The sequence below is a fragment of the Pelophylax lessonae genome, assembly GCF_965119305.1.
Source record: "Pelophylax lessonae genome assembly, chromosome: 1".
Lineage (NCBI taxonomy): Eukaryota > Metazoa > Chordata > Amphibia > Anura > Ranidae > Pelophylax > Pelophylax lessonae.
In genome coordinates, this window is record NC_138768.1 from 301,200,187 (window position 1) to 301,227,955 (window position 27,769).

Genomic DNA, 27,769 nt, shown 5'->3' on the forward strand with positions numbered 1-27,769 from the left:
CGGTACCACCATCCTACAGTGGAAACAATTGCAGTATATCTAAACGCAAAACTTCTTCTTTTTTTTTTTTCTTTTTGGACATAGTGGAGGTGGATTAGAATACCTGCCAGGTTTTTATTACTACCTCTGCCCATGTTAGGGATATTCACCCTCTCTATTTGTCCTGTTTACTATTATCACTAAAAGTGAACGTAAAAGACCCAAATTTTGTGTTATCCCCAGAAAAGTAATAGAGGGGAAATCTTCCAAAGGGGACCCTAGTTCCCGTTAACCTGGTGGGCCAAAGAGATTCCCTTCATTTTGCAGGGATTGCCTCAATTGTTTTGGCTATGGGACAGGCAGTGTAAGAGAATTTAATCAAAAGGATAAAGATAGTTCACAGACCATGCTCTTTAGACCCTGCTCTCATCCTCCTTCACCACAACAGTTTCCCACGAGCGTCCTACAGGAACTCCATCTTGCCGTTCCTCTTTACGGCGGCTAAAAGTTGTATCCCTCTTCTCTGGAAGCAGTCGCAGCCTCCCACGGTGGCTATGTGGCTGCGGAAAGTGGCCAGTATCAATGAGATTGAAGATCTTGTGGCTGCCGAACGGGGCACGAGGGAGAAGTTCCTCAAAAGATGGTACTACTGGCATGAATTCAGCTTTTCCGCAGAATACAAGGACTTGGTGGTCTAGCTTGATATCTGCGGACTGCGTGGTCATCTCTCTCCTTATCCTTCCCCCCCCCCTTCCTTTCCCCCCCTTTTTATGTCTACTACTCCCCTCTGTCACTGCCTTCTTCCCTCTCACCCTGTGGGTTTGTCCCACCTTCTCAGTAAAAAGAAATGGGAGAGGCGGGAGCATAGGACTTGCTACACTTTTTCTTTTATTTATCGGTCTCTTCTTGCGGGCACTCATACCTGGGTCCTCCCTGATAGACTGCGGGGGGTTGGGCCTGCTGGGGTGGTTCCTCCTCGCCTCCGTATCCCGGCCATATAGGGGATGCCGGTGGGGGGGGGGGGGCTCTCTGGGGGCCTGGCCTTCCGTGGCACCTTGATGTGATGTCTTCTTCCATTGCTCTCCTGTTCTCGGACGTTGTATATTATGTGTTTGCTAGCACTCATTCTGGATCTGAGTTGTGTCTAGAACTATGTATATGATCCTGTATTGTTGATCTTGACTCCAATGTATGCCTTTTCCTCTCCCAATAAACATTGAATTTAAAAAAAAAAGGATAAAGATGGCAAAAAAAAAAAAAAGACGGGTTACCCTCTCTTTATCCAAAATGGGGGGGGGGGTTCTCTTTCGTTTAACGGCGGACACAGTGCTCCATAAATCATGACTACTGCTTATATTGCCTTCTCCAGAAGTAGGACTAGTCGGGTGGAAGGACCTAGGCTCCCTGCCGGGATCTCTGGTCCTAGCAATTTTTTTCTGCAGCTACACGCTTGGTCATCCACGACATCGCCTCATGGACAGAGGCTGACCCGCGAGTTAAATGTCTCGCAGGTTTGCATACGACCAGGCTTGGGTCTAAGTCGCAGGGGTCGGTTGGCTGGCAGCTCCCCTACTTCAGTGGCGAGGATTCTGTCTGGAGCATTATCCACACCATGGAATGGTAAGCACAGTCCGTTCGTTCTCTACCCCCCCCCCCCCTCCCCTTTTTTTTTTTTTTTTTTTTTTTTCAGGATGGACGCGGGTAACCTCCAGGGACGGTCAGCCCTACCTGTAGGTTCCCTCCTCCCATCCTTAAAAATCCATCTGTGAGCTGGGCTTCCCCCCACTCCCTTTCCCTTTGTCTGGACCTGAAGTCTGGTTGGGGGGGGGGGGGTCCCAGGGCAGTGCATGCAGCGGAGACCCCTGGGGTCTTCCCCACTATCCCTACTCTGTAAAGGTCCTGGGATAGTGTGTCCTGCCCTGGTAGTCTGGAGGGCAAGACTGGAGGGTCCCTGTGTAGGAGACCCTTAGGTGCATGTCCCACTGCTTGAAGTGTGGGTATAGTGCAGGGGGGTCCCAGTGCAGAGACAGGTGTAAAGTGCGCAGGGCTTCCCCCCCACTCCCTTTCTCTCTGTCTGGACCTGAAGTCTGGTGGGGGGGGTCCCAGGGCAGTGGATGCAGCGTAGACCCCTGGGGTCTTCCCCACTATCTCTACTCTGTAAAGGTCCTGGGATAGTGTGTCCTGCCCTGGTAGTCTGGAGGGCAGGACTGGAGGGTCCCAGTGTAGGAGACCCTTAGGTGCATGCCCCACTGTTTGAAGTGAGGGTATAGTGCAGGGGGGTCCCAGTGCAGAGACAGGTGCAAAGTGCGCAGCGGAGTCTCCCCTAACGTGTGTCCTATCTTCAGGAGGGGGTCCCCTTGCAGAGGGCACAGGGAAGATCCTGGCAGCATACTGTAGCTGATGGCCGCCTTTTTCCCTTAGTCTGGCTGGTCCTTGGTTGGCGACTGTTTGTATAGCCCAATGTCATGGAGGACGTTTTTCCCTTGGTTTGACTGGTCTCCAGCTGTGGCACATGTTTATGTAGCCTGATGATGTCACGCAGGCCATTTTCCCTTAGTCTGGGAGAGGCTGGAGATGACCGAAGCTCCTCCTTAGTTTCCTCTTCCTGTGCCCGGAACATATGAACAGGTATGGCGTCCATGGTGATGCTGGGTCCGAATTCTCTGCGCTTCTCTGATCAGTAGGGTGAGTCCTTGGGTGGGGGGGTCCCTGTTATCTCTCACTCTGCTGACAGGTACCCTGAGCCCTGAAGGGGAACCTTTGCCAAAAGATTGTTTTTGTACTGCAAGGTCTTCCTTTCCTTATGAAGCCTCAGGGCCAAGCTTTTGCGCCAGGGCCTGGGGGGTGAGCAGGTCCCCGCTGCTTATGTTGATTTAGCGGACCAGTTGGTCCATGGGCTGCAGGTTATTTGTGATGCAGTTTTGGATACAGCTCCTGTGCTTTTCAAACTTTCTGTTTTAGCGGTGGTGATTAAGCATGTGCTGTGGCTTAAGAATTGATCCGCAGACCAAGCCTTTAATGCCTCGTTTCCACTGAGCGGATCGGTTCAGGTCAGTTCGGTACGGTACGCTATTTTGAGTGTTTCTATTATGAAAGTGGCCCATACAACCGAACCAAACGGCACCATTCCTGGTCCTCCTTCAGATGTAGGGCCATAGGAAATGGTACGGTACGGTTAGGGCGGAGCTACTGGCGTAACACGATAAATTCCACTGATTGGTGGACAGGAAAACGTCAATGCTCACCTCAAACGAAAGCACAAAACAAACACCACGTTTCGTGTGAACCCTGCATGGCCCCTGGCGGTCCCACTTGCAGTGGAAACGCTCACCTGAATAGGCCGGACCATTCTAACCCTTCCAAACTGTACCAACCCGAACCGTTCCGCTCAGTGGAAACGAGGCATCAGAAAGCTCTCATTGATCTGCCCTTTTTTTTTTTTTTTATTAAAGATTTTCAACATACAAAGTTAATTTTTTCCATCCCGCCCTTATGGGGGGGGGGCAAAGCTATGTGCATAATACAAAAAACATTCTTAATACCTCCCCCCCAACCCCCCCTCCCATTTCGGAAGTCCATCAATTAACCCTTATATATTCTTGCCATACCTCCCACATCTCTACTCTATTTTCATATTCCTGTTCCTGTTCTCCCCAGGGCTTTAATAGCTCTAGTTTTCTTGTTCTCTCCACCCGTACCACCCATTCTTTGTATGACGGAGCTTCTGTTTTCTTCCAGTTTAATGGTATTAAACTTTTTGCTGAATTTAATAGATGGGGGATTAAAGTTTTTTTTATACTGTTTTTAACTGACGTATACGTCCCATGGAAAAGGCATATCCATGGGTCTTCTTTAACCTCTATGTTGGTAATTCTTTTAATTGATAATAATACCTCCTTCCAGTATTTCTTGATTTTTGGACAATCCCATCCACAGGTGTCATAGGGCTGCAACTAACGATTAATTTGTCTGTCGACTAATCTATCGATTATTTTTACGATTAGTCGACTAATCTAACGATTATTTTTATTTTATTTTTTTTGCTTAATTTAGTGTTTTTTTGATTAGCTAATTAATCCTGTAATTAATACAGACCCCTCAGTAAGCCCCCTCCCAGTACAGACCCCACAGTAAGCCCTCCCACCTAATACAGACCACTTAGTAAGCCCCCCTCCCAGTGCAGACCCCTCAGTAAGCCCTTCCACCTAATACAGACCACTTAGTAAGCCCCCCTCCCAGTACAGACCCCCCAGTAAGCCCTCCCACCTAGTACAGACCACTTAGTAAGCCCCCCTCCCAGTACAGACCCCCCAGTAAGCCCTCCCACCTAGTACAGACCACGTACTAAGCCCCCCCTCCCAGTACAGACCCCTCAGTAAGCCCTCCCACCTAGTACAGACCACTTACTAAGCCCCCCAGTATGTACTAGGTGGGAGGGCTTACTGAGGGGTCTGTACTGGGAGGGGGGCTTACTAAGTGGTATGTACTAGGTGGGAGGGCTTACTGAGGGGTCTGTACTGGGAGGGGGGCTTACTAAGTAGTATGTACTAGGTGGGAGGGCTTACTGGGGGTCTGTACTGGGAGGGGGGGCTTACTAAGTGGTCTGTACTGTACAGACCACTTAGTAAGCCCCCCTCCTAGTACACTAGTACAGACTCCTCAGTAAGCCCTCCAACCTAGTACAAACCCCTTAGTAAGCCCCCCCCTCCCAGTGCAGATCCCTCAGTAAGCCCTCCTGCCTAGTACAGACTGTACAAGGTGGGAGGGCTTACTGAGGGGTCTGCACTGGGAGGTGGGGCTTACTAAGGGGTCTGTACTAGGTGGGAGGGCTTACTGGGGGGTCTGTACTGGGAGGGGGGGCTTACTAAGTGGTCTGTACTGTACAGACCACTTAGTAAGCCCCCCCCCCTCCCAGTACAGACCCCCCAGTAAGCCCTCTCACCTAGTACAGGCCATTACAAGCCGCCACAGTACAGTACAAGCCGGTGTAGCGCCACACATGTGACATCTCTAAGTAGCTGGGTGATCGGGGAGGATGGCGAATGTGTTGCGGCAGAAGCTGTGGCAGTACAGGGAGTACAGGGGTGCTGGAGACGGTCAGCGCTCACCTCTTGTCTCCGACATCGGTGTGGACGGAGCCCGGCAGGGGAATTTCACCCGGCCGGCAATGCTTCAAGCGGCGCGGCGGCCGGCCAGGGGGCGTGTGACGTCACGCGTTGATGCGTCAACGATTTTTTGCAGTCGACGCGTCGTGGCAGCCCTAGTGTGTCATAGTGCCCACTACCTCGCAACCTCTCCAGCAGAATTTTGAGGACTCCGGATGGTATCTCCCCACTCTATCTGGGGTTTTATACCACCTGGAGATAAGTTTATACTTCATTTCTGCTGTACTTAAATCTATCGCAGAGTTGTGAGCTAGCCTTAAACATTTATCCCACTGGGTTCCCTTTCTTCGATTGCCCAATTCGCTCTCCCATTTCTCCACCATTAACTGAGCTATCTGCTCATCCTCATTCAATATTTTGTATATATTTGAGATGTTGTTCTTGTTTTTTTCGGATGTGCATATTTGTTCATATGGGTTAAACTCATTTGTTCCTCTAATTGGCTGGGGTAGAGAGGCCACAAAGTGCCTAAGTTGGCGGTATCTCCACTCATCTAAGCTCCAAATGATTTTCTTATTTTTGAGTTCAGAAAACGTACATATTTTCCCCTTCTCCATTATGTCTTTATTCTAATATCTCCTTCTCCTAACCAATTCCCGTGTGCTTTCCCTCCCCCCGGTGTAAAACATTGTGTCCTGTAGTGGAATTAATGGTGAATTATACTCCCCTTTTCCTCTAGTATAAATTGAATCCCACATTTTTAGTGCCTGTCGTGTAATAATGTGTGTATCTTTCTTCAACTCTCTATATTTTGGTGGGATCCAAATGATTTTTCCTAACTTCGTACCACTTATTGTGTGTTCAATTTTAACCCAATTTTTCCTACTTTCTTTTTTTCCCCATTCTATCACCCGTGTAAGAATTGAAGCTTGATAATATTTTTTAATGTCTGGTAGTGCAAGTCCCCCCTCGTTCTGGAATCTGTATTGGTATCATTTGGAACTTATATGAGATTTTTGGTAGGATCGCCATTTTTATTATATTTATTCTACCCATCCAAGATATAGCTCTTGGATTTAATCTGTTTATTTCTGTTTTTATTTCGTTCAATAGTGGAATAAAGTTGGTTATATATATTTTTTCTGGTGTAGGTGTTAATTTAATTCCTAAATATTTTAAGTCCTCCCCTCTCCAGACAAAAGGAAGTTCTGTTTTTAGCCTATCTCTCTCCTGAATGCTCATTTTGATACTCAATATATCGGACTTTGTTTGATTAATTTTTAGATTTGAGAGTTCTCCATATTGCTTAAAAATTTTAATTATATTTGGGAGGGAGATCCTTGGGTTGGAGACGTAAAGCAACAAGTCGTCGGCAAATGCCGCCACCTTATGCTCCACTCCCCCAACTACTACCCCCTTAATATCTGGGCAATCTCTTATTGTTGCTAACAGAGGCTCCAGAGAAATCACAAACAACATTGGAGACAGGGGGCATCCCTGTCTCGTTCCGTTGTACATATCGAATGGTTCGGACAATGTCCCGTTTATTTTTATTTTTGCCGATGGTTGACTGTACAGAGTACCGATCCATGCCATCATTCTGGGACCAATGCCCATTTCCTCTAAAGTTCTCAGCATGAATTCCCAGTTGACCCTGTCGAATGCTTTTTCAACATCGATCGACAATATCAAACTTGGATCCCTGTTTTTTAGCATTTGATCTATCAATAAAATTGATATAATACCATTGTCTTTCTCTTGTCTACCGGGTGTAAAGCCCACCTGGTCATCATGGATCCACTCTTCCAACAGCCCTTTCATCCTAGTTGCTAATATTTTCGTGAATAGTTTTGTATCGGCATTCAGGAGAGAGATAGGCCTATAACTTGAGCACAATGTTGGGTCTTTCCCTTCTTTTAAAATGACTGTTATCGAGGCTTGAAGAGCCTCTTTACTCATGTTGAATTGGGGGCCTAGGCCATTCATGTAGCCCCTTAATCTTGGGATCAATAGATCTTTATATTTTTTATAGTAGCTGATGGTGAAACCATCAGGTCCTGGGCTTTTTCCTACAGGGGTGTCTTTTATAGCTTTTTCTATTTCCTGATCCGTAATTGGTGCCTCAAGGAGTGTTGTTTTTTCCTTCTCTATTTTTTTCATTCTAGCCTTCTCCAAATAGTTTTTAATCTTCTCATCTCTTTCGGGGTTATTTTCTTGTTTACTTGCCCCCCTTACTGCATATAGATTTCCATGGTATTTTTGGAACTCTCCTGCTATCTCCGTGGTTGAGTGGACCAAGTTCCCCCCTCCCCCTTTATTTCTGATCTTATCTATGAAGTTTGATTTTTTTTTTTTTTTAAGAATTCTTGCCAGGTTTTTTCCTATCTTATTCCCCTCTACGTATTTCTCTCTTGCTACTTTATTAAATTCTTGTCTCATTTCTTGTTCTAGTCACGCACTCTTTTTAGTTCGTACCTTCATTCAGGGGGTTTCGACATGTGGCTCCACCTGTACGGTCTCCTTTGCCGCCATGGGATTTCAATTTAGTACTTTCGGTTCTCCAGAAACCTCAATTTGAAAATATTCAGGAGATTCCCTTGCCTAAGTGATCCCAGAAGGTGACCTTCTTGGTGGCCCACAGAGTATCGGAATTGGCGTCATTATCCTGTCGCAGTCCCTTTTTAGTGGCCCATGGGGATCTAGTGGTTTGTACCTGTCCATTATTCCTGCCCAATGTTGTCTCTTCCATTTGAATGAGGACAATGGTGTTGCTTTCCTTATGTCCCAAGGAGTTTGCTTTGCATATCTTGGATGTGGTTTGTGCAATTTGGGTTTATCTGGCAGCTACTGAGCCTTTTTTTGGAGGTCAGATTCGCTTTTTGTGGTTACGGACGGACCAAGAAAAGGGCTGGCTGCTTCTTCGGCTACCATCTCCAGATGGATCAGACAGATGGTGTCTCAGGGCTATTCCATTAAAGGTCAGGTTCCAACTTTCCCGGTCATGGCGCATTCTACTGTACTCTGGTGCTGAGTGTTTCTTGGGCCTTTTGTCATCAAGCATCAATATCACAAGTTTGCAAGGCGGCCGCTTGGTCGTCAGTGCATACCCTCACAAAATTCTATAAGGTAGATACTTTGGCATCTGTGGATGCTTCTTTTGGCAGCAAAGATTTGCAGGCTGCTTTTTAAGATTTTTTTCAGACTGGGCTCCTGTGACCCAGTTAAGGCTCCTGTTTCCTGGTTAGGGCTCATATGTTTAGCCTTGGGTTATTTTCCCCACCCCTCATTTTCCTTTTGGCACTGCTTTTGGACGTCCCAGTAGTTATGATTTATGGAGCGCTGTGTCCTTCGATAAACGAAAAAGAAAATAGGATTTTTGTTCTTACTGTAAAATACATTTCTCTGCATTCATCGACTGGGACAGCACCTACCCCTCTATGGAGCTCTGATGCTTCTAATACTGCTTGCTACTAAACTGATTACCTAGAGCATGGGGGGGGTTATATACCAAGCTGAGGACTGCTCATGGGCTTATGTTTCCCTGTCAGGGAAACATGAGCAAGAGGAGCTTCTAGTCCTCTTACTAGTCACCTATTCAAAATAAAAAAAGAAAAGCCTTTGTAATACAGAGTAAAAATAAATATCAATAAACTGTTTTAAATTGGCATACAAATATACATTTGAATTTAATATTTTTTTTATTTATTTTTTTGCAATAACCTGGTGTGGGCGGATTTCTGACAGTCACAGGCTGTGTCATGCCCCTCCAGCCTGTGTCTTAGAATAAGAGGGGGCTGAAGCCTCCATTAATCTACATGTAATATCCCACCCCATTGTGTTTAGCTGGTGAGTGGGCTGTCAATTACCACTGTTTATACGCCCACATGTAGGACTCTATAGTCACATAGGCTGCTCAGATGTAATGGGGGGGAAATGCTCAGCATAGAAACTCACTGAAAACTGAGCATGTGCAGAGTTGCCATCACAGCTGCAAAATCCCTAGCTGAATTGGGGACATGAAAGCAGCAGGATCAACTTGCTTTTTTTTTTTTTTTTTTTCAGAATACAGAAAATCTCATATTAACTGAGTATGAACAGCATGTAATACAGCATTTATCCATAGTATTTTTTATGATGTGGGTTTAGTGACACTTTCCGGCCAGAGATCACAAGGGGGGGGGGGGTGGGGTCTGGTGTGTTTTCTGGTGTGTGTGTGTGTGTGTGTGTGTGTTCACTGTTTCAGGCGGGAACCGGGTCAGAATTTTTGGCAGAATTTGCACCTGAAACGGACCAAAAGACACACAGGACCCTTCTGCAATTCAGACTGCAGCCGCCCCGGAGGTGTGTGAACCAGCTCCTGTGAGAGCTGATTGCACTCTCCTGTCATGCAAATTGGATGCAGGGAAATTTGCAGGGAATGCAGGGTCCTGGGCTTGGTAACACTTTAAGGTTGAGGGAACTGTAAACTGACGTCCTCTATTGGGTGGAGTGTTTCATGCACGTGCTGTGCAGTCATTCTCCTGTCGTCCAGCCTAGAGGAGGGAACTTCCCTCATACTGCTCTTGCTTTAAAAGCGCTTTGTAGATCCACTGTTGACCAATCTCGTATAACTCAGCTTTACAAGGAGTTCTTGATGATGTATTCTGCCCTCCAATTAGATGAGCAGCCTGCTGTTTCAGGCAATCATGTCTTTTGAAGCTATTATGGCTGCAAATACCTTCCCAATTCACTTAGCATATAAACAAATGCCTCTGAGGACTGGAAATAACCTGATTCATAGCTTTCTCCTAACAATGTGAAGCAGCTTTTCAACAGGAATTTCTTGATAAATGGTCTTTGCCCACTAAAGATGCAACAGTCATCCACCTTAACAAACATCCCACCAAACAGATTGATAATGCTCTTTCCTTTGGGGACTTCACTGACTAGGAGTTGGATTTCTCAATTAAAGTGCTTGTAAAGGCTAAAGGTTTTTCTCTTTCGTTCATTACGGACACAGCGCTCTATATTCAGAACCATAGGGTTATATCACCCCTACAGGAGTAGTATACTAGGCAGAAAAAACACTGGGCTACCCCTATGGGCAGTTCTAGCTGGTATACATCCCCTAGTTGCTATAGGCTTCCAGTTTCTTTTTATTCTGTATTCAGGAGTAAGGACCGAGGTCCCTGCCGGTATCCTTTCTTAAATGGCTTTTTTCCTGTGAGATCTACAGTCAACTGCTGGGCAACGGGCTGGATAGCTAGATCCAGTGGTCCCCCCCCCCCCCCCCAGTCTGGCCAGTGAGCGCACGCAGACCAGAGCGTTGCGCGAGGTCGGCCATGACATAGCCCCACTGAACTAGGGCTGGCCTGCAAGTTAAATGCCTTGCGAGATCGCATAAGACCGGGTCCTGGCCATCGCAGCATTCTTTCTAGGCTGACAGCCCCCCTTTTCGGTGGTGAGTGGTTCTGTCTGGAGTGGTGCCCGTCTGGTTCCATGGTATGAGTAAGCTGTCCCCCCCCCCTCCCCCTGGATGTAGTGGGGGTGGACACGGGCACCCCCCGGATGGTCCAACCTGTGGGTTCTCCGTTCTCCTCCTACACCCCACCCCCTAAGGCCCGCCTCTGTTTTGTGTGGGCCCCCTTGCGGGTTACATGGTGGATGCAGGCTGGGGTGTGCAGCACATTACTGTTGAGGGGGCCGGCGGCGGGATGGACTCCCTTGATGGGGTGGACGCTGCCAGTTTAGTGGTCTTGCAGCCTGGGTCCCTCTCCCGCTGCAAAGTTGTGGCCTGGGCTCCAGGGCTTTTTTCCTGGTCCCTGGGAGCTGCATGTGATGGCCATTTTGCCATGGTCGGCGTGATGATTTTGGGGCCTGTGAGTATTTCTCCCCGGCGGCCATGTTTGTGTAGTCTGGCGGCCATGTTTGGTTGGTCCAGCATGCACAAGACAGTGGAGCCTCTGGGGTAGCGAATATGGCTGGTGTTGACTCCTGGGGTTCTTTTTCCCCTGGATGCCACACATGCATCACTGGCTATCTCTGACCAGATAGCCAGCGCTCCTCTGGTGGGGTGGTGAGTCTTGGTGGGGTCCCGCTCTCTGCTGCAGGTTTCCCCTAGCGGTGCTGTACACGTTTTGCTGGTGGGTTTCCCCTGGTCACTCATGGAGTCTCGGAAGCATGTTTCCCCACCTGGCCCCCTCTCAGAGGCAGCAGGTTCCTCAGGGTCCCAGCCTTCCATTGATGCACTGACGGCGGTCCTAAAGTCCTTTGTTTCTCAGGTGGAGGTGGGCTGTGGGCTAGCAGAAAGCACCCCCACCCTCCCCTGCCTTATCTGTCTCGTCAGATTCTAAATCTGGCTCTGCCGCCACGCACGTGGCCCACCCTGCAGGGCTTCTGGTCATGGTCCCTGATCTATCAGATAGTGTGGATGATTCCTCCATAACTGTAGCTGTGCATGAGAAGGCGCTGGTTGACCCACTGATTACATCCGTGCGGGGGACTTTGAAAATTGAGGATGCAGCGGAGGTGGCCATTCCTTTTGGCATTTACAAGCTGTCTCGCACAGCAAAAGTGTTTCCTTATCCCTCCTAATTTGGTTTGTCTACAAAAATCGGGAGCATCCAAAACATCCTTTTGTGGTTCCTAAAATGCCTTGGGGTGAGGAACCCTTTTGAAGAGTCCCTTCTAAAGAAGTGGACTGTCCCACGAGTGGTGGACCCTCCTGTCTCCAGGTTAAACAAGGCAACCATGATTCCAATAGAGGTATCCCCAGCCTTTAAAAATCGGACTTACAGAAAGGCGGAATTTGTGGCCCGCAATATGTTCACTATTGCTGGTTCATCGCTACAACCATTCTCGCCATTGCCCTGGTGTCGCAAACTCCAACTGAGTGAGCTAAACTTTTGCGTTATGAGCTGGGGAGTGAGTAATTTCCCCCTGCCTTTGTTGAGTTGGTGGACCATTTGATCTAGGGGCTGCAATTGATCTGCGATACCTCTCTGGACGCGGCCCCTTTGATTTCTAAGCTATCTCTTTAGTCGATGGTGCTTAAGCATGTGTTGTGGCTTAAGTGTTGGTCTGCGGACTCCTGTATGGGGCTACCCTGGATAACGACATTAAAAGTCTCTTGGGGGGGGCAACTTTTCTTCCACAGTCTGGAAAGGCAAAAGAGCATCGTCGCAGGCTCGGCCCTTCTTTCTCAGCACACAAAAAATGTTTTCGCCCCTCAGGGTCCACTGACTAGGGTTCAAAACTTTTCAAGCCCTCCTCGGGAGGTTCCATGCAGCCCTAGTTTGGCAAGCTGAGGGCTGGATTTTCTAGACCCGCGGATATGACACAACCATTCCTAGGGTGGGGGATGTCTTTGTTGTTTCCCGGGCCCGTGGACCTCCTTGGTGAATGACAAATGGGTCCACAAAGTATTTGTCTGGTTACAAGATAGAGATTCGTTCTTGTCCTCCGGGAAAGGTTTTTTCCTTCCAACGTGCGTCTGTCCCCGGATCAGCTCTCTTTGGGGTGGTGCAGGACCTGTTGCTTCATGGATTGATTGCCCCCGTTCGGGTATCGAAACAGTTTCAGGGTTTCTATTCAAACCAATTTACTGTCCCAAAGAAGGAGGGCAAGATTTGTCCGATTCTGGACCTCCTGGCTCTGAATTGTTTTCTGTGCAGGTTCAGAAATTCAGAATGGAGTCCATCTGCACGGTGGTGGCATTCCTACATCAGGTGGATTTCCTAGCCTCTATTGACATCAAAGATGCTTACTTGCACATTCCAATATGTGCCTGGCACCAGCGTTTCTTCCGCTTTGTTGTGGGAGAGGAGCATAGCATTGTGGGAGAGGAGCATAGCATGGTGTTCATGGCGTTCGTTTTTGGTCTCCCCTCCGCTCCTTGGGTCTTCAAAAGGTGTTCGCCCCAGTTCTGGCGTTGTTATCTTAGTGGGGGATTGCTATGCTGGGCTACTTGAACGACCTCCTCTTGCGATCGGAGTGCTCATTTGCGTTGATGAACAGTGTTGAGATCACTATCCAGACCTTGAAGGAGTTTGGTCGGCTCCTAAACTGCCAGACGTCTGCCCAGGATATTGGATTATCTGGGTCTGACTCTGGATTCAGCACTGGCCAGAGATTTTTCTTCCTTTGGACAAACTCCAGAAGTTGCATGCTGCTATTCATCTGTTGCTGTCCTGCAGGAGGTCCTTTCTCCAGGCTTGCATGCGAGTGATGGGCCTGTTTGTGTCCTGTTTGCAGCTGAGCCAGAAAACCAGGTGTGCGACGGACGCGGGTATCCGATCCCTGTCTTTCTCACTAACTCGTGACAAAGGACCAGCCAATCTCACACCCCGATGTCACTTACGTAACAATGCCGTTCTCAGCTGCACCCTGCACAAAGATTTTCCAGCTTGCGGGCGCACAATGTAGGTGCCAGCAGGCTGAGAGCGATTGCCTAATTATGCAATTAACACTTTAACTGCCACCACCTCTGTTTGGGTCGAGCCGGAGGAAGCTCATAATTTTAGAAATGACAATTATGATTTTAGAATAATCGTCTGTAACACACACTGTCACCACAGATGGGCATGTTCATAGGATTTATCCTATACAGTAGCACTCTTAGGGACTAGGTTAACACTTTTCAAAATAAGGTTTTAATAATGAAAAGGTCCAATAAAATATTTACAGAAAAAGGTGTTTCAAAGAAATAGAGACCTAATTCAGCAATTAGAAAAATAAGGTAAAATTGAGGAGGAAGAATACTTGCAGGCAAAATCCTGGGTGTTATTAAAGTTCAATCGATGAGCCAGGTGTGTTCGTGTTCTCAAACTTGATAGTTGTTCCTGCTTTGATGTTACTATGAGAACTTCTCTCTGGTTAGGGGTCTCCCTTTTTCTCTGGGATCAAAAGGGTGTTGACCGATGCCCCTGACCAATTAAAACGGAGTGGCCATTGGCTGTCCTGGGGTTATGACCATGTCAGGTCCCTTCTCTGTGGACAGTTTTATACCACTATTCATATCTTGAAATATGTATTGGTTACATTCTTTAAACTGATGGTTTATCATTCAGCATGTAATTTCCTGTCTGCGTTTATGAATCGTGTGCGCGTGTTTGTTAGGTTTTGAATTTGCCAAGCTCTCTGATTGCCTTTTGCGACCCCCATTAGTTGAACATGGCCGCTTGCTACAGCTTTTTGTGTGTCCAGTGCGGGATATCATTACAAGGGGTTCCACTCTTTGGCAGGGCAAGTCTTTTCTCCCCTTGTAGTGGACAGTGGTCACAACGGTATCAGGACAAATTCCCCCCCCCCCCCCCCCCCGGAAAACATCCCCCTGGACATAATCCCCCCTGGACAATATCCCTCCGGGACAAAATCTCCCGGGCAATATCCCCCCGGGACAATATCCCCCCCCCCCCCCCCCCCGGAAAACATCCCCTTGGACATAGGGTTAGAGGGGGGATATTGTCCAGGGGGGATATTGTCCGGGGGGATATTGTCCTAGAATCGGTCACGACAGATGCCAGTCTGTCCGGGTGGGAAGGTGTCCTGGGGCTGAACTCCGCTCAGGGTTGTTGGATGCTGGAGGAATACAGACTACCGATCAATGTCTTGGAACTTCATGCGATCAGGCTGTGCTTGGATCACTGGACAGATAAGCTCCAGGGGCTCCCGGTGCGGATCCAGTCGGACAATGCCACGGCAGTGGCTTATGTCAATCACCAGGGTGTTACAAAAAGTGTATTGGTGGCTCTTGAAGTAGCTGGCATTCTCTGGTGGGCAGAATGCTTCCTTCCGGCTCTCTCTGCTGTACACATTCCAGGTGTGAATAATTGGCAGGCAGGCTATGTCAGTCGACAGGCGTTAGACCATGGGAGTGGTCCCTTCACCTGCTACATTCTGTGATCTTCAAGAAAAAGATTTTCTCTATCGCTCATTGACAGACGTAGTCTTCTTGATTCTCAAGAGCTGGGTTATGTTGTCTCCGCAGGAGTAGGACTAGGCAGAAAGACAAAACGTTCTGGCTCCACCTTAGGGGCAGTCCCTGAGGGTATATCCTCCCTCTCTCTGCTACAGGGAATCAGTTTTTTTCTGTCTAGTCAGGAGTAAGGACCTAAGTTCCTTGCTGGGATCTTTTGGTCCTGGCAAGATTTTTTCTTTAAAAAAAAAAAAAAAAGATTTTTTAGGCAGTTTTTCTCCAGTATTTTTTTCCTGTGAGATCTTCAAGCAAATACGCCGGACTGGGCGACACTAGTGGTCACCCCAGCCGGCCTACGAGCGCGCGCAGACCATTGCATTGCGCTTGGTCGGCCGCGACACATTCAAGTAAGTATGCGGGGCCGGGCGACGGGCTGGGTGTTGAGATCCAGTGGTCACCCCGGTTTCTGCCTACGAGCGCGTGCAGACCAGAGCTCCGCGCTGGGTCGGCCGCGACGGAGTCCCCAGTGGAGGGACTGACCTTGCGAGTTAAAAGTCTCGCTTGGACGCCAGGAACCAGAGAGTCGAGGCGTCCGGAGTGGTCCACAACCCCCCACCCCGGTGGAGAGGGTATTGTGAAGAGAGGGTGCCTGTCGGTTCGGTATGGTGAGTAAACGTTCCCTTTTTTCTTTCCTCGTTATGAGGCAGTATGAATTATGGGCCCCTCCATACATGGTCAGTATATATCTGACACTAAAAGTCCCCCTGGTAAATACAGTATGTGTTTGTGGGAAGTGGACTTGGTTTGAGAGCTAACACTCTACCCAGCAGACTGTAGCATTACAGCAGACATAGGAGGTATAATCCTACCTTATTTGTAGTGTATCTCCTGTAGATCAATAAATCGCCACTTAGCAGAGATGCAGGTGGATGTGCTGGGAAAAATGATTTCGGCGGTCCGCCGCCATTTTGCCGTAGACCAGGTGCATGTATGTCCTCAGGTCACGCCGGCCGCCATGTTTTTGGAGTCTAATGTCTCCTGTATGGGGGCGGCCATGTTTCATGAGCCCAGCTACCTCGTGGAGAGCTGGGAACGCCGGAAGGCGTACACAGGGGGCGGAGCCACGTCCTTCTACCCGGGAAAAAGCAACAGCTCCTTCCAGTCTGTAAAAGACAGACGCTGACTGCAGTTGGTGGGAAACTTCACTGCATCGGTTGGTGAGCCTTGGGGGTCCCTCTCTCTCTCTGTGGGGATCGAGAAGCAGGTACTCTGAGGGGCGCTATTGCGCTAGGGGGAGACACATAGAAAAAAAAAAAGTTTTTTTGTTTTTTCTGGCAAAGGTGTCCTGAATTAACATGGACCCTGCCACTCATGTATCTCCTCCGGATCCCCTCTAGGGGTCTGCAGGATCCTCCAGCACCCCACTGACGATTGAATCATTGTCAGCTATTATGGAAACTTTTGTGTCCCGGGTGGAAGTGGCTTGTCAGGGACAGGGCGCAAGAAAGCGACCCCCGCCTAACCCCTTATTATCTGAAACCTCGGATTCAGACTCTGAGCCTATTTCTGCAGTTGCAGGTACCTCATCTGGGATTGGTGTCTCGTGTACTGTCTCTTCAGACAGTGAGGAGGATGTTTCGGCATCAGCCATAGCCAAAGAGGAAGCGTTGGTAAACGCACTCATTGTATCTGTTCAAGAAACCTTAAGATTACAGGGTATTCCGTCGAAAATAGCTGAAACTGAAATCCCTTTTGGGACTAAAAAACGCATCAAAGTGGCGAAGATTTTTCCATTGCCCAAATGTTTTGGCAATCCAATCAAAGAAGAATGGAGTCTGCCAAAACGCACTGCTACTATTTTTAAACGCATTAACAGGCGTTATCCGTTTGAGGAAACTCTCATTAAGAAATGGACAGAACCACCTGTGGTGGATTCACCAATTGCTAGATTGAATAAAGCCACGGTTATTCCTTTAGAAGACGCTCCGTCTTTTAAAGATCCAGTGGATCGCAAGATAGAAGCTATGTCTCGCACCATGTTTACCTTGATTGGATCAGCTTTCAGACCAATAATTGCTATTGGTCTGGTTTCGCAGGCTGTAACTGAATGGACCAAGTGGTTACGCCGGGACTTAGAAGAGGTCCCTCAGGCGGTATCAGATTTGTTGGAACAAATGATACAGGGGTTACAGTTTGTGTGTGATGCGGCGTTAGACGCCACTCCATTATTGGCGCGAGCATCAGTCTCAGCGGTGGTTCTCAGGCGTACACTGTGGCTAAAAGGTTGGTTAGCCGACCAAGGTTCCAAAAAAGCATTGGCTAATATGCCCTTTTTAGGAGAGCGTCTATTTGGAGCCAACTTAGATGAGATCATTAAGGATCTCACGGGTGGAAAGAGCACCTTTTTACCGCAAAATGTTAAAGGTAAAGGAACTCGTCAAAAACGAGGGCCTTCTTTTTCTGCTCACAAGAGGTTTTTTCGTCCCGCGGGTGAAAAAATTAAGTCCTCCAAAGCTCCTTCAGGAGGCTTCAGGGGACGTTGGTCGGGCAAGCAAAAGCCCGCCCCCTCCAGACCTGAAGATAAATCGTCCAAAGCCTGAAGGTGCGCCCCCACCCATAACTGGGGTGGGGGGACGTCTTCGCCGGTTCCCGGATCCATGGCTTTCCAGAATCCCGGACAAGTGGGTTTGCGAAGTCATAAGGTCAGGGTACAAGATCGAGTTTCGATCTCTCCCACCGGCGCGATTCTTCCCTTCCAATATTCGACTATCCCCGGATCGTTTAGAAGATCTGCGGAGAGCAGTCACGGATTTACTACAACAAGGAGTGGTAGTCCACGTTCCTTGGACAGAACGTTTTCAGGGGTTTTTTTCAAACCTATTTACAATACCCAGGAAAGAGGGCAAAGTGCGTCCAATTCTGGACTTAAGGGCACTCAATTCTTTTATCAACATAAGAAAATTCAGAATGGAGTCCATTCGCACAGTAGCAGCCTTCCTGCATCCAGGGGATGTCCTAGCGTCCATAGACATCAAGGACGCATATCTTCACATTCCCATTTTCGCAGGACATCAGCGGTTTCTACGCTTTTCCGTAGAAGAGAACCACTATCAGTTTGTGGCGTTACCTTTCGGTCTCGCCACGGCTCCTCGGGTCTTCACGAAGGTGTTGGCCCCAATGTTGGCACTACTGCGCCAAAGAGGCATATCGATTCTTGGTTACCTAGACGATCTTCTGCTTCATGCAGAGTCTCCTCAGACCTTGCTACAAAACATAGAAATTACTATAATTTCTTTACAGGAATTCGGGTGGTTGGTGAACCAGCAAAAGTCATTTCTGGTTCCCACCCAGAGGCTCGAATACCTGGGTCTAATTCTAGACACAGTCAGTACAAGAGTTTTTCTTCCGGTAGGGAAACTCCGGAAGATTCAATTAGCAGTCCAGTTGTTACTATCCAACAGCTGGTCTTCTCTTCGAACTTGCATGAGGGTTCTGGGGTTGATGGTGGCTTCCTTCGAAGCAGTCCCATTTGCCCAGTCCCATACCCGAATTCTTCAGCAAGAGATTCTTCTCAGATGGAATCGGAATCCAGAATCCCTGGACAATCAGATCCGATTGAGCAAACAGACCAGAGAGTCTCTGGTCTGGTGGCTTCGGTCTCCGATGCTCAGCCAGGGAAAGTCATTTCTGCCAATATATTGGACGATAGTGACCACGGATGCCAGTCTATCCGGATGGGGAGGAATTCTCGGTCAGTTATCTGTCCAGGGACTTTGGTCCCTGGAAGAATCCAGGTGGCCGATAAATGTATTGGAACTGAGAGCGATCAGACTTTGTCTGATTCACTGGACCGAGCAGCTCCAGGGCAGCCCGGTTCGGATCCAGTCGGACAATGCCACGGCTGTGGCTTATGTCAATCACCAGGGGGGCACCAAGAGTGTCTGAGCGGCCAAAGAAGTGGCTTGCATTCTTCGCTGGGCGGAACGATTTGTTCCAGCTATCTCTGCGGTGTTCATTCCGGGGGTGGAGAATTGGCAGGCAGATTATCTCAGCCGTCAGACTCTGGATCAGGGGGAATGGTCCCTCCATCCAGAAGTTTTCCACCAGTTGTGCCTACGGTGGGGCACCCCGGATGTGGATCTGTTGGCATCACGATTCAACAGGAAAGTACAGAGATTCGTGGCTCGCTCCCGCGATCCTCTAGCAGAGACCGCAGACGCACTGATCGCCCCGTGGGGGGCAATACCAGCTAATGTATGCCTTCCCTCCTCTCGCGTTACTGCCAAGACTTCTTCGCAGGATAGAGGAGGAAGGAATTCCAGTAATTCTGGTAGCTCTGGACTGGCCTCGTCGAGCTTGGTACGCCGACGTGGTCAGACTGGTGGCGGACGTCCCGTGGAGACTTCCTCTCAGGGAGGACCTACTGTCTCAGGGACCGATCTTCCATCCTGCTTTACGATCGCTGGCTTTAACGGCCTGGCTATTGAGACCCAGGTGCTGAAGGACAAGGGATTGTCAGCTTCAGTTATTCCTACTCTAGTTGAAGCAAGGAAAGCGACTTCCAGAAAGATTTATCATCGCACATGGAAGTCCTACATTGCATGGTTTGAACCTTTGGGGTTCCGTCCACGGTCTTATTCGGTTAGTCGAATATTAGCTTTTCTGCAACAAGGGGTTGAGCAGAAACTGGCCTTGAGCACTATCAAGGGTCAGGTCTCAGCATTAGCTATCTTCTTTCAGAAGCCTTTGGCTACTCATTCCTTGGTGCGGAATTTCATCCAGGGGGTGCGACATCTGGCTCCGCCAGTGCGCGCGCCGTTACCACCCTGGGATCTTAATTTAGTATTGTCGGTTCTTCAGAAACCTCCCTTTGAAGATATTAGGGAGATTCCTCTACCTACGTTGTCCCAGAAGGTGGCCTTCTTGGTGGCTATTACTTCTGCACGCAGGGTGTCAGAACTGGCCGCATTATCTTGTCGTTCCCCATATCTGGTGGTTCATAGAGATAAGGTGGTTCTTCGTCCGAATCCATCCTTCCTACCAAAAGTGGTTTCAGAATTTCATCTGAATGAAGAAATTGTATTACCTTCCCTGTGTCCTAAGCCCAGTCATCCTCGGGAGTTTGCTTTACACTCCTTGGATGTGGTCCGGGCGATCAGGGTATACTTAAAAACGACAGACTCGTTTCGCAAGACGGATTCACTTTTTGTGATCCCGGATGGACCCAAAAAGGGGTTGCCTGCATCTGCCGCGACCATTTCCAAATGGATCAGACAGACGGTGGTACAGGCTTATTCTATTAAGGGTCGGGAGCCCCCGTTCCCTGTTAAGGCGCACTCCACTCGTGCGCTTAGTGCGTCATGGGCCTTTCGCCATCAGGCGTCAGTGGTCCAGGTGTGCAAGGCGGCTACCTGGTCGTCGGTGCATACCTTTACAAAACATTATAAAGTTGATGTAATGGCATCATCTGATGCCGTGTTTGGCCGCAAGGTTTTGCAGGCCGCCATTTGAGGAGACCAGTGGTCTGCCTCGAGGGTTTTTTTCCGTTGGAAAATTTTCTTTTGAGTCTCATTCTTTGTTTATAATGAGCCTTTAAAACTTCTAGTTTGGCACCGGTTGGGCCTTCTAGATTGGATTTTGATTTTTGTCAATCCCACCCCTCATTTGTGGCACTGCTTCTGGATGTCCCAGCTCTTGAGAATCAAGAAGACTACGTCTGTCAATGAGCGATAGAGAAAAATGGATTTTTGTAAGATCTTACCGTAAAATCCTTTTCTCTTAAGCTCATTGACAGACGTAGTACCCGCCCCTCTATCATTGAGTTGGGTTGGGTTAAATTCTCTGTTGCTGCTTTAGAACAGAACTGATTCCCTGTAGCAGAGAGAGGGAGGATATACCCTCAGGGACTGCCCCTAAGGTGGAGCCAGAACGTGTTGTCTTTCTGCCTAGTCCTACTCCTGCGGAGACAACATAACCCAGCTCTTGAGAATCAAGAAGACTACGTCTGTCAATGAGCTTAAGAGAAAAGGATTTTACGGTAAGATCTTACAAAAATCCATTTTTACAGTAAAACTCTTATTTTCTTGATTGCAAGGACAGTGTAAATGATTTCAATTTTTCTTTTGGCATATATCCATTGTTTGTTCATGTATACACCTTCATAAAGTCACTTCTGCTTGCTTGATCCATTCTGAGCTTGCACTAACTTCTTACAATGATTCATTCTTTTTACAGTGTTTGATGGCCGTGGTTAATTCGTCATGTGTTGGCATTTTCAGTTCTATTTCTGAACTGTAAAATAGGCCTCCTTTTATTTCTGTTCTCTGATTTACTTGTGTGTTTTAATAGATAAGTATTCAGCATTCTCCTATTTGCTCTTCGTCCCAAATTAAGTTTCTATTTTTATCTTCCATTCTCGTGCTTTGTTTAATAAAAAAAAAAAAAAAAAGATTGGACAGATTTTCAGTTTATTGGTCTTTAATTCTCTGGATCTTTGCCTGTTTCTTTTTCACTCTTTGTCCTGCGTATTTTGTTTTTATATATTTTTTTATTTTTTTTTTTGAAAATTCATCTATTTTAGTGTTTCACTTTAACATTTTATTCCTTTCTTCCTCTGCCTTTCCTCAGTTCTCATTACTGCAAAATGTTCTTGCTTGTAGAATTTTATAACCAATAGGTCTTTTTTAGCACATTGTTATTGCTGTTTAGCTTCTGCCTTCTAACGTCCTTTTTTTTTTTTGGTTAAAGTATGAGCAAACCTTTGCGCGCACTTGTGTGTGTGTGTGTGTGTGTGTATATATATATATATATATATATATATATATATATATATATATATATATATATATATATACACAGACACACAGGTGCGTCTATTAAATTTAGAATATCATGAAAAAGTTTTATTTTAGTAATTCCATTCAAAAAGTAAAACTCATATTTTTTATAGATGCGTTACACACAGAGTGATATATTTCAAGCATTTCTTTCTTTTAATTTTGATGATTATGGCTTACAACTCGTGAAAACCCAAAATTCAGTATTTTAGAATATTACAGAAGACCAAAAAAAAAAGATTTTTAATACAGAAATGTTGGCCTACTGAAAATTATGTCCAAGTACAGTATAGTATGCATGCAATACTTGGTCAAGGCTCCTTTTGCATGAATAACTGCATCCATGCAATGTGGCATGGAGGTGATCCGCTTGTGGCACTGCTTAGGTGGTATGGAAGCTCAGGTAGTTTTGATAGCGGTCTTTGGCTTATCTGCAGGTCTGGTACCTCTTATCTTCCTCTTGACAATACCCCACAGATTCTCAATGGGATTTAGGTCAGACGAGTTAGCTGGCCAATCATTAAACCAGGTATTGGTACATTTGGCAGTGTGGGCAGGTGCCAAGTCCTGCTGGAAAATGAAATCAGCATCTCCATAAAGCTGGTCAGCAGAGGGAAGCATGAAGTGCTCTAGAATATCCTGGTAGAGGAATGCGCTGACTTTGAACTTGATAAAACCCAGCGGACCAACACCAGAAGATGACATGGCTCCCCAAATCATCACGGACTGTGGAAAAGTTTGCATTTCATTTGGAAATCAAGGTACCAGAGTCTGGAGGAAGAGTGGAGAGGCACAGAATCCAAGTTGCATGAGGTCCAGTGTGAAGTTTCCACCGTCAGTGGTATTAGAATGTAATTTTCTGAGATACTGCATTTTGGGTTTTCATGAGCTGTAAGCCATATTCATCAAAATTCAAAGAAAGAAATGCTTGAAATATATCACTGTGTGTAACACATCTATATAAAATATGAGTTTCACTTTTTGAATTGAATTAGTGATTACTGAAATACATTTTTAATGGTATTCTAATTGTATGAGATGCGTGTGTGTGTGTGTGTGTGTGTGTGTGTGTGTGTGTGTGTGTATGTTATTTATAGTTATTCATCCAGTCTTCTCCGCTCTGGTCTTCTCCCTCTTTGGTCTTCTGCTCTTTTGCTGTCCGCTCTTTTGCTGTCCGCTCTTCTTCTTCCTCCGGTCCTCCTCAGACGATGTCTCCGGTGATTATGCCGGTCTCTGCAGCTTGTTGTATAGCCATTGTGGGCGTGGCCGCCAGGTGACGTCATCAGGAGACCCCCGCCCCCTCATGTCACAGATGACGTCATCTGTGCCATGAGGGGGCGGGGTGATGACGTCACCTGGCGGCCACGCCCACAATGGCTATATAACAAGCTGCGGAGACTGGCATAATCACCGGAGACATCGTCTGAGGAGGACCGGAGGAAGAAGAAGAGCCAACAGCAGAAGAGCGGACAGCAAAAGAGCAGAAGACCAGAAGAGCGGAGAGGGAGAAGACCAGAGCAGAGAAGACCGGATGAAGATTTTTAATTTTCCAAAACGTCTCCTGTCGTTATTTGCATACACTGCCTTTTATGGGGTGAATGGGTAGGGGTACAGTGTACCCCATACCCATTCACATATTGAGGGGGTCCGGGACCTGGGGGGCAGACCCCCACAGCCACCGGCCAGGGTTGTGGGGATGAGGCCCTTGTCCTCATCAACATGGGGGCAAGGTTCTTTGGGGTGGGGGGTGCAGAGCTCCCCCTGCCCCAAAGCACCAACCCCCCCATGTTGAGGGCATGTGGCCTGGTATGGTCCAGGGGGGGTGGGGCCGCTTGCTCGTCCCCTCCCCCTTCCTGCCCTACCGGGCTGCATGCTCTGATAAGGGTCTGGTATGGATTTTGGGGGGGGGGACCCCACGCCGTTTTTTAGGCGTGGGGCTACCCTCAAATTCCATACCAGACCCGAAGGGCCTTGTTTGGAACCTGGGGGGGGCCCCCACGCAGTTTTTATTCCCATTTTTGGCGTGGAGTTCCCCCTCAAGATTCTCACAGCGTAAGTCGCACCGCAAGTCGGATCATCCTGATCCGACTTGCGGTGCGCCTTCCATTCAAATCAATAGGCTCCCATAGGGAACCATTGATTTTGAATGGAAGAAAAAAAAACGTATAACGTGGCTGAACGTACTTCATCGCGTTCGGTCCCGTTTTTGCGTTTGAAACCTCGGGAAACACACGTTCGAACACAAATAATTGCGTTCCAAAAAACGTCCATGAACTCAACTGCCTGCAAATGACTGTAAACGACCCTGTGTACATGGCCAGATAAGATAACATATGTCTCGTTTCCACTGAGTGGATCGGTTCGGGTCAGTTCGGTACGGTACGCTAATTTTGAGTGTTTCCATTATGAAAGTAGCCCATACAACCGAACCAAACTGCACCATTCCTAGTCCTGCTTCAGATGTAGGGCCATAGGAAATGGTACGGCGTCACACGATAGATTCCACTGATTGGCGGACAGGAAAACTTCAATGCTCACGTCAAATGAAAGAGCAAAACAAACACCTCATTTGGTGTAAACCCCCGCATGGTCCCTGGTGGCCCGACTTGCAGTGGAAACGCTCACCTGAATAGACCGGACCATTCTAACCCTTCCAAACTGTACCGACCCAAACCGTTCCGCTCAGTGGAAACGAGGCAATAGAGGTGGGTTCAGGGGCTTCTGAAAAACACGCCCAACTGCTCCTAAACGGCCATTTACGGCCATTTACAACGTCCTGTGTACATGGAGCCTAAAAGTCACATAAAAAGTTATTTTAAAGCTATTTTGGCTATACTTCTCCTGTGACCCATTTTCAGCTGACAGTGAGCTTAGGTCTGCTGAGTGACATCAGCCGCTCCAGGCTCTGAAAAGATCCCAACCCTGAGCCAGCCACTCCCACCTTTCCACAGCCCAGCATTCCAGTTAGCATCAGAGGCAGCAGAGCAAAGCGCCAGAGACTGACAGTCACAGCTCTCTGCTCAGAGCGAGGGGAGAACTGAGCGATCAGCAGTGTTTAATCGCTTAGTTCTCACTGCAGAGCCGACAGGGGGACAGATGCTGCATCCACCTGAGTATGTTTTTTTTTTTTTTTTAAGTCCATAATTCTTTTAGGGCCGGGTTAACACTGGTGCGATGCATGAACCTTGTGAATCCACTACGGGTTCCCGCATCGCACCCGACTCGCAGGCAGTTCACACTGCCATATGCAAGTACAAAGTTAATGACACCCCCAGATTAGTTTGCATATTGCAGTGTGAACTGTCAATTCAGGCAGGAATCAGATCGCATGGGTGTGAACATCCATGCAATCTGATTCTGGTGCGGACCAAAAAAAAAAGGGTCCTGCATGACTTTGGTCCAAATGCGATGTGAATTCAGCCAATCTGTATTCCTGAATTTGCATCGCAAAAACATTGCATGCGATTTGCAAATCACATGCAATGTCTTAAAGGCCCTTAAAGTGAACGTTGCAGTATACTATACTTTGCATTTTTAAGAGGATGGCTGTAATTGTGAATTTTTTTATTTGTATCTTTTATGTAGCAGAGACCTGCGGCTCAAACCTTTCAATTCATATTTAGCTACTGATGTCCATAATACATCAAGCTGCTAATATCCAGAACCAGAATTTGTTCAGAGAAAAAAACACTTTCTGATGTGCATATCTTTTACTTTATCTATAATTTTATGCTCCTTTTGTGTCACTGTGGTTTGTTTTACTGCTTCTGTACAGATTCTAGTCAGCATTCTAATTAATTTCTTAATTCTTCTATATACTGTAGGAGGATGCAATTTTTGGAATCCTAAGCAAAGTTAAACCTCGATATCCTTCGTGTACAGACTGTATGTATCCATCAACTGCCATGACATCTGACGCATATGAAGAACCTCAGCAGCTGGAGTCTGCGGAAAGCCCAACCGTGTGCAGTCAGCCAGCACTTCTACAGCATATGACTTCGGTAGTATTAAACAGGATGCATGGACACACATTTTCTAAAGGAATGCAAATCCAAACCGATTCGCAAGACTGTCTTGCATCTCCTTCAAAAACTGCTAAGAACTTTAACAATTCAGTTGAATTAAAGGATGTGTTTGGTCATGTAGGGTCTTTTGAAAACCTTGATTCTAAAAGGGATTCCAAACAAGCTAAGGATTTCAAGTATTTATTTTTCAGCAGAGAATTGGAAAAACCTGCCATGCATAGCTATTTAATGCAGCACCAGGAATCCATTATTCAGCTACAAAAAGCTGGGTTGGTCAGAAAACATACCAAAGAGCTGGAACGGCTGAGGAGTGAAAGCTCTGCTGTGATTAAAGAATGTCCCCTAGACAAAACAGATTCCAGTGGCTGTAAAGATAGTGAGGGACAATCTGAGTGTGGTAAGCCTAATAAAGAGCGAAGAAATAGTTTTGAAAAACTAGAAGTGGCTGATGTATCGAAGGGGGGGTTTTTGAAAACGTCTACTCCTAGCTTTTGTAAAATGGATTTATTGAGTAGTTTTACAAAAGACTTTCTAAAGACCATTTGCTATACACCAACGTCCTCTTCTATTAGTTCCAATCTCACCCGGAGTTCAAGCAGTGACAGTATTCACAGCGTACGTGGCAAACCAGGACTTGTCAAGCAGAGGACTCAAGAGATTGAAATGAGGATGCGCTTGGCAGGTCTCACTCTTTCTTCCCCTCTGAAGAGGTCTCACTCTCTTGCCAAACTAGGAAGTTTAAATTTTTCATGTGATGACCTGTCGTGTGATGCAGATATTTTCCCAAAGATCGACTATAGGAGCAACAGTTTTAGAGACCACAGTGTCTATACAGAAACCCCATCATCATCAGGGACAACCGAAACGACATCCGTTCGAACAGAATCCACTAAATCATCCATGACTGAGACAGATAAAAGATGATATTTTTCTTTTAATGTTTACTTTCTATGGCCATTGTTACTTTTATTGTACTTCTGAACAAAAGGTGAGGCACAGGTCTGCAGAACACCAGTTACGTGTACATGTTGCTTTTAGGCAGATGGCAATATTCACTGCTAACTGTACAAATAAGAGAAATATCACTGAGAAATATTTACTTTCTTATTTCTTAATTTTGTATTATGTTTTCTATTTTATAGTTACTGCCAAGAATTGGTACAATTTTTGTATTTCATTTTTGATTGAGAGCCAAAAAAACTTGTGGAGAAATACAAGTGCTATGAGTGTATTTAAAAATATGAGCACTTCACACTTACTGTACCCTACTTCTGCTTCTGTCTCTAGTGTGATATTTTACAATGATACTCCAATATGCAGAGCGCTAAACTTCATGACCGAATCTCTTTGGTTCCACATTCCTTTGGTAAAGACCACTTAAAGACTTTGCTATAAATATGTAGTATTCAACAGAAATACATTGACTATTATCCAAATATCTGTATTATATAAAGTTACATGAAACGTCACTATTCAGTGTGGAGAGCTTGACTTTGTCTTGTTCACACAAACACCTTGAACTCCTTTTTTGGTTTTTAATTGTTTTTAATTTGCACTCTGGTGCTTTAACTATTAATATGATTTGCTTAAAATGTATGTCTTGGTGCAAATACAAAAAAATACCTGTTGATCTTGCCCCTTTGTTATGGAGATGAGAAGTAGGGAGGTGTTCTGTAGTCCAACAAATGAGAACTGGGCAGAGCTGACAAAACTGCTTGCTGTTTTGGTGCAGCAGAGACGCTGTGTTGCTACCGGATACAAGAAGTTAGGAGCTCACTTGAATTCTGAAAGATCAGCAGGTATTTTGTTCTTTTCTGTACTTTCAGCATTTTGAAATGGAAATGTGGCGTGTTAACTTTAAGCTTGGGAGATTCATGGCCAGGCATTGCTGAGCTGTTCTCCTGCATTGAAAATGTTGGCAGATGCTGC

At 46.8% G+C, this 27,769-nt stretch overlaps 1 protein-coding gene across 2 annotated transcripts in view; it reads left to right on the forward strand.

The window, feature by feature from the left end:
• Positions 1-27,453, forward strand: part of SSH1 (slingshot protein phosphatase 1) — a 188,242-nt gene extending 160,789 nt beyond the window's left edge. For both annotated transcript variants that reach the window (XM_082273831.1, XM_082273832.1), the window contains one exon: positions 25,640-27,453. In XM_082273831.1, coding sequence (XP_082129957.1) covers positions 25,640-26,764 — 1,125 coding nt within the window. In that variant the 3' untranslated portion in view covers positions 26,765-27,453. The remainder of the gene's footprint in view (positions 1-25,639) is intronic.
• Positions 27,454-27,769: the final 316 nt, after the last annotated feature.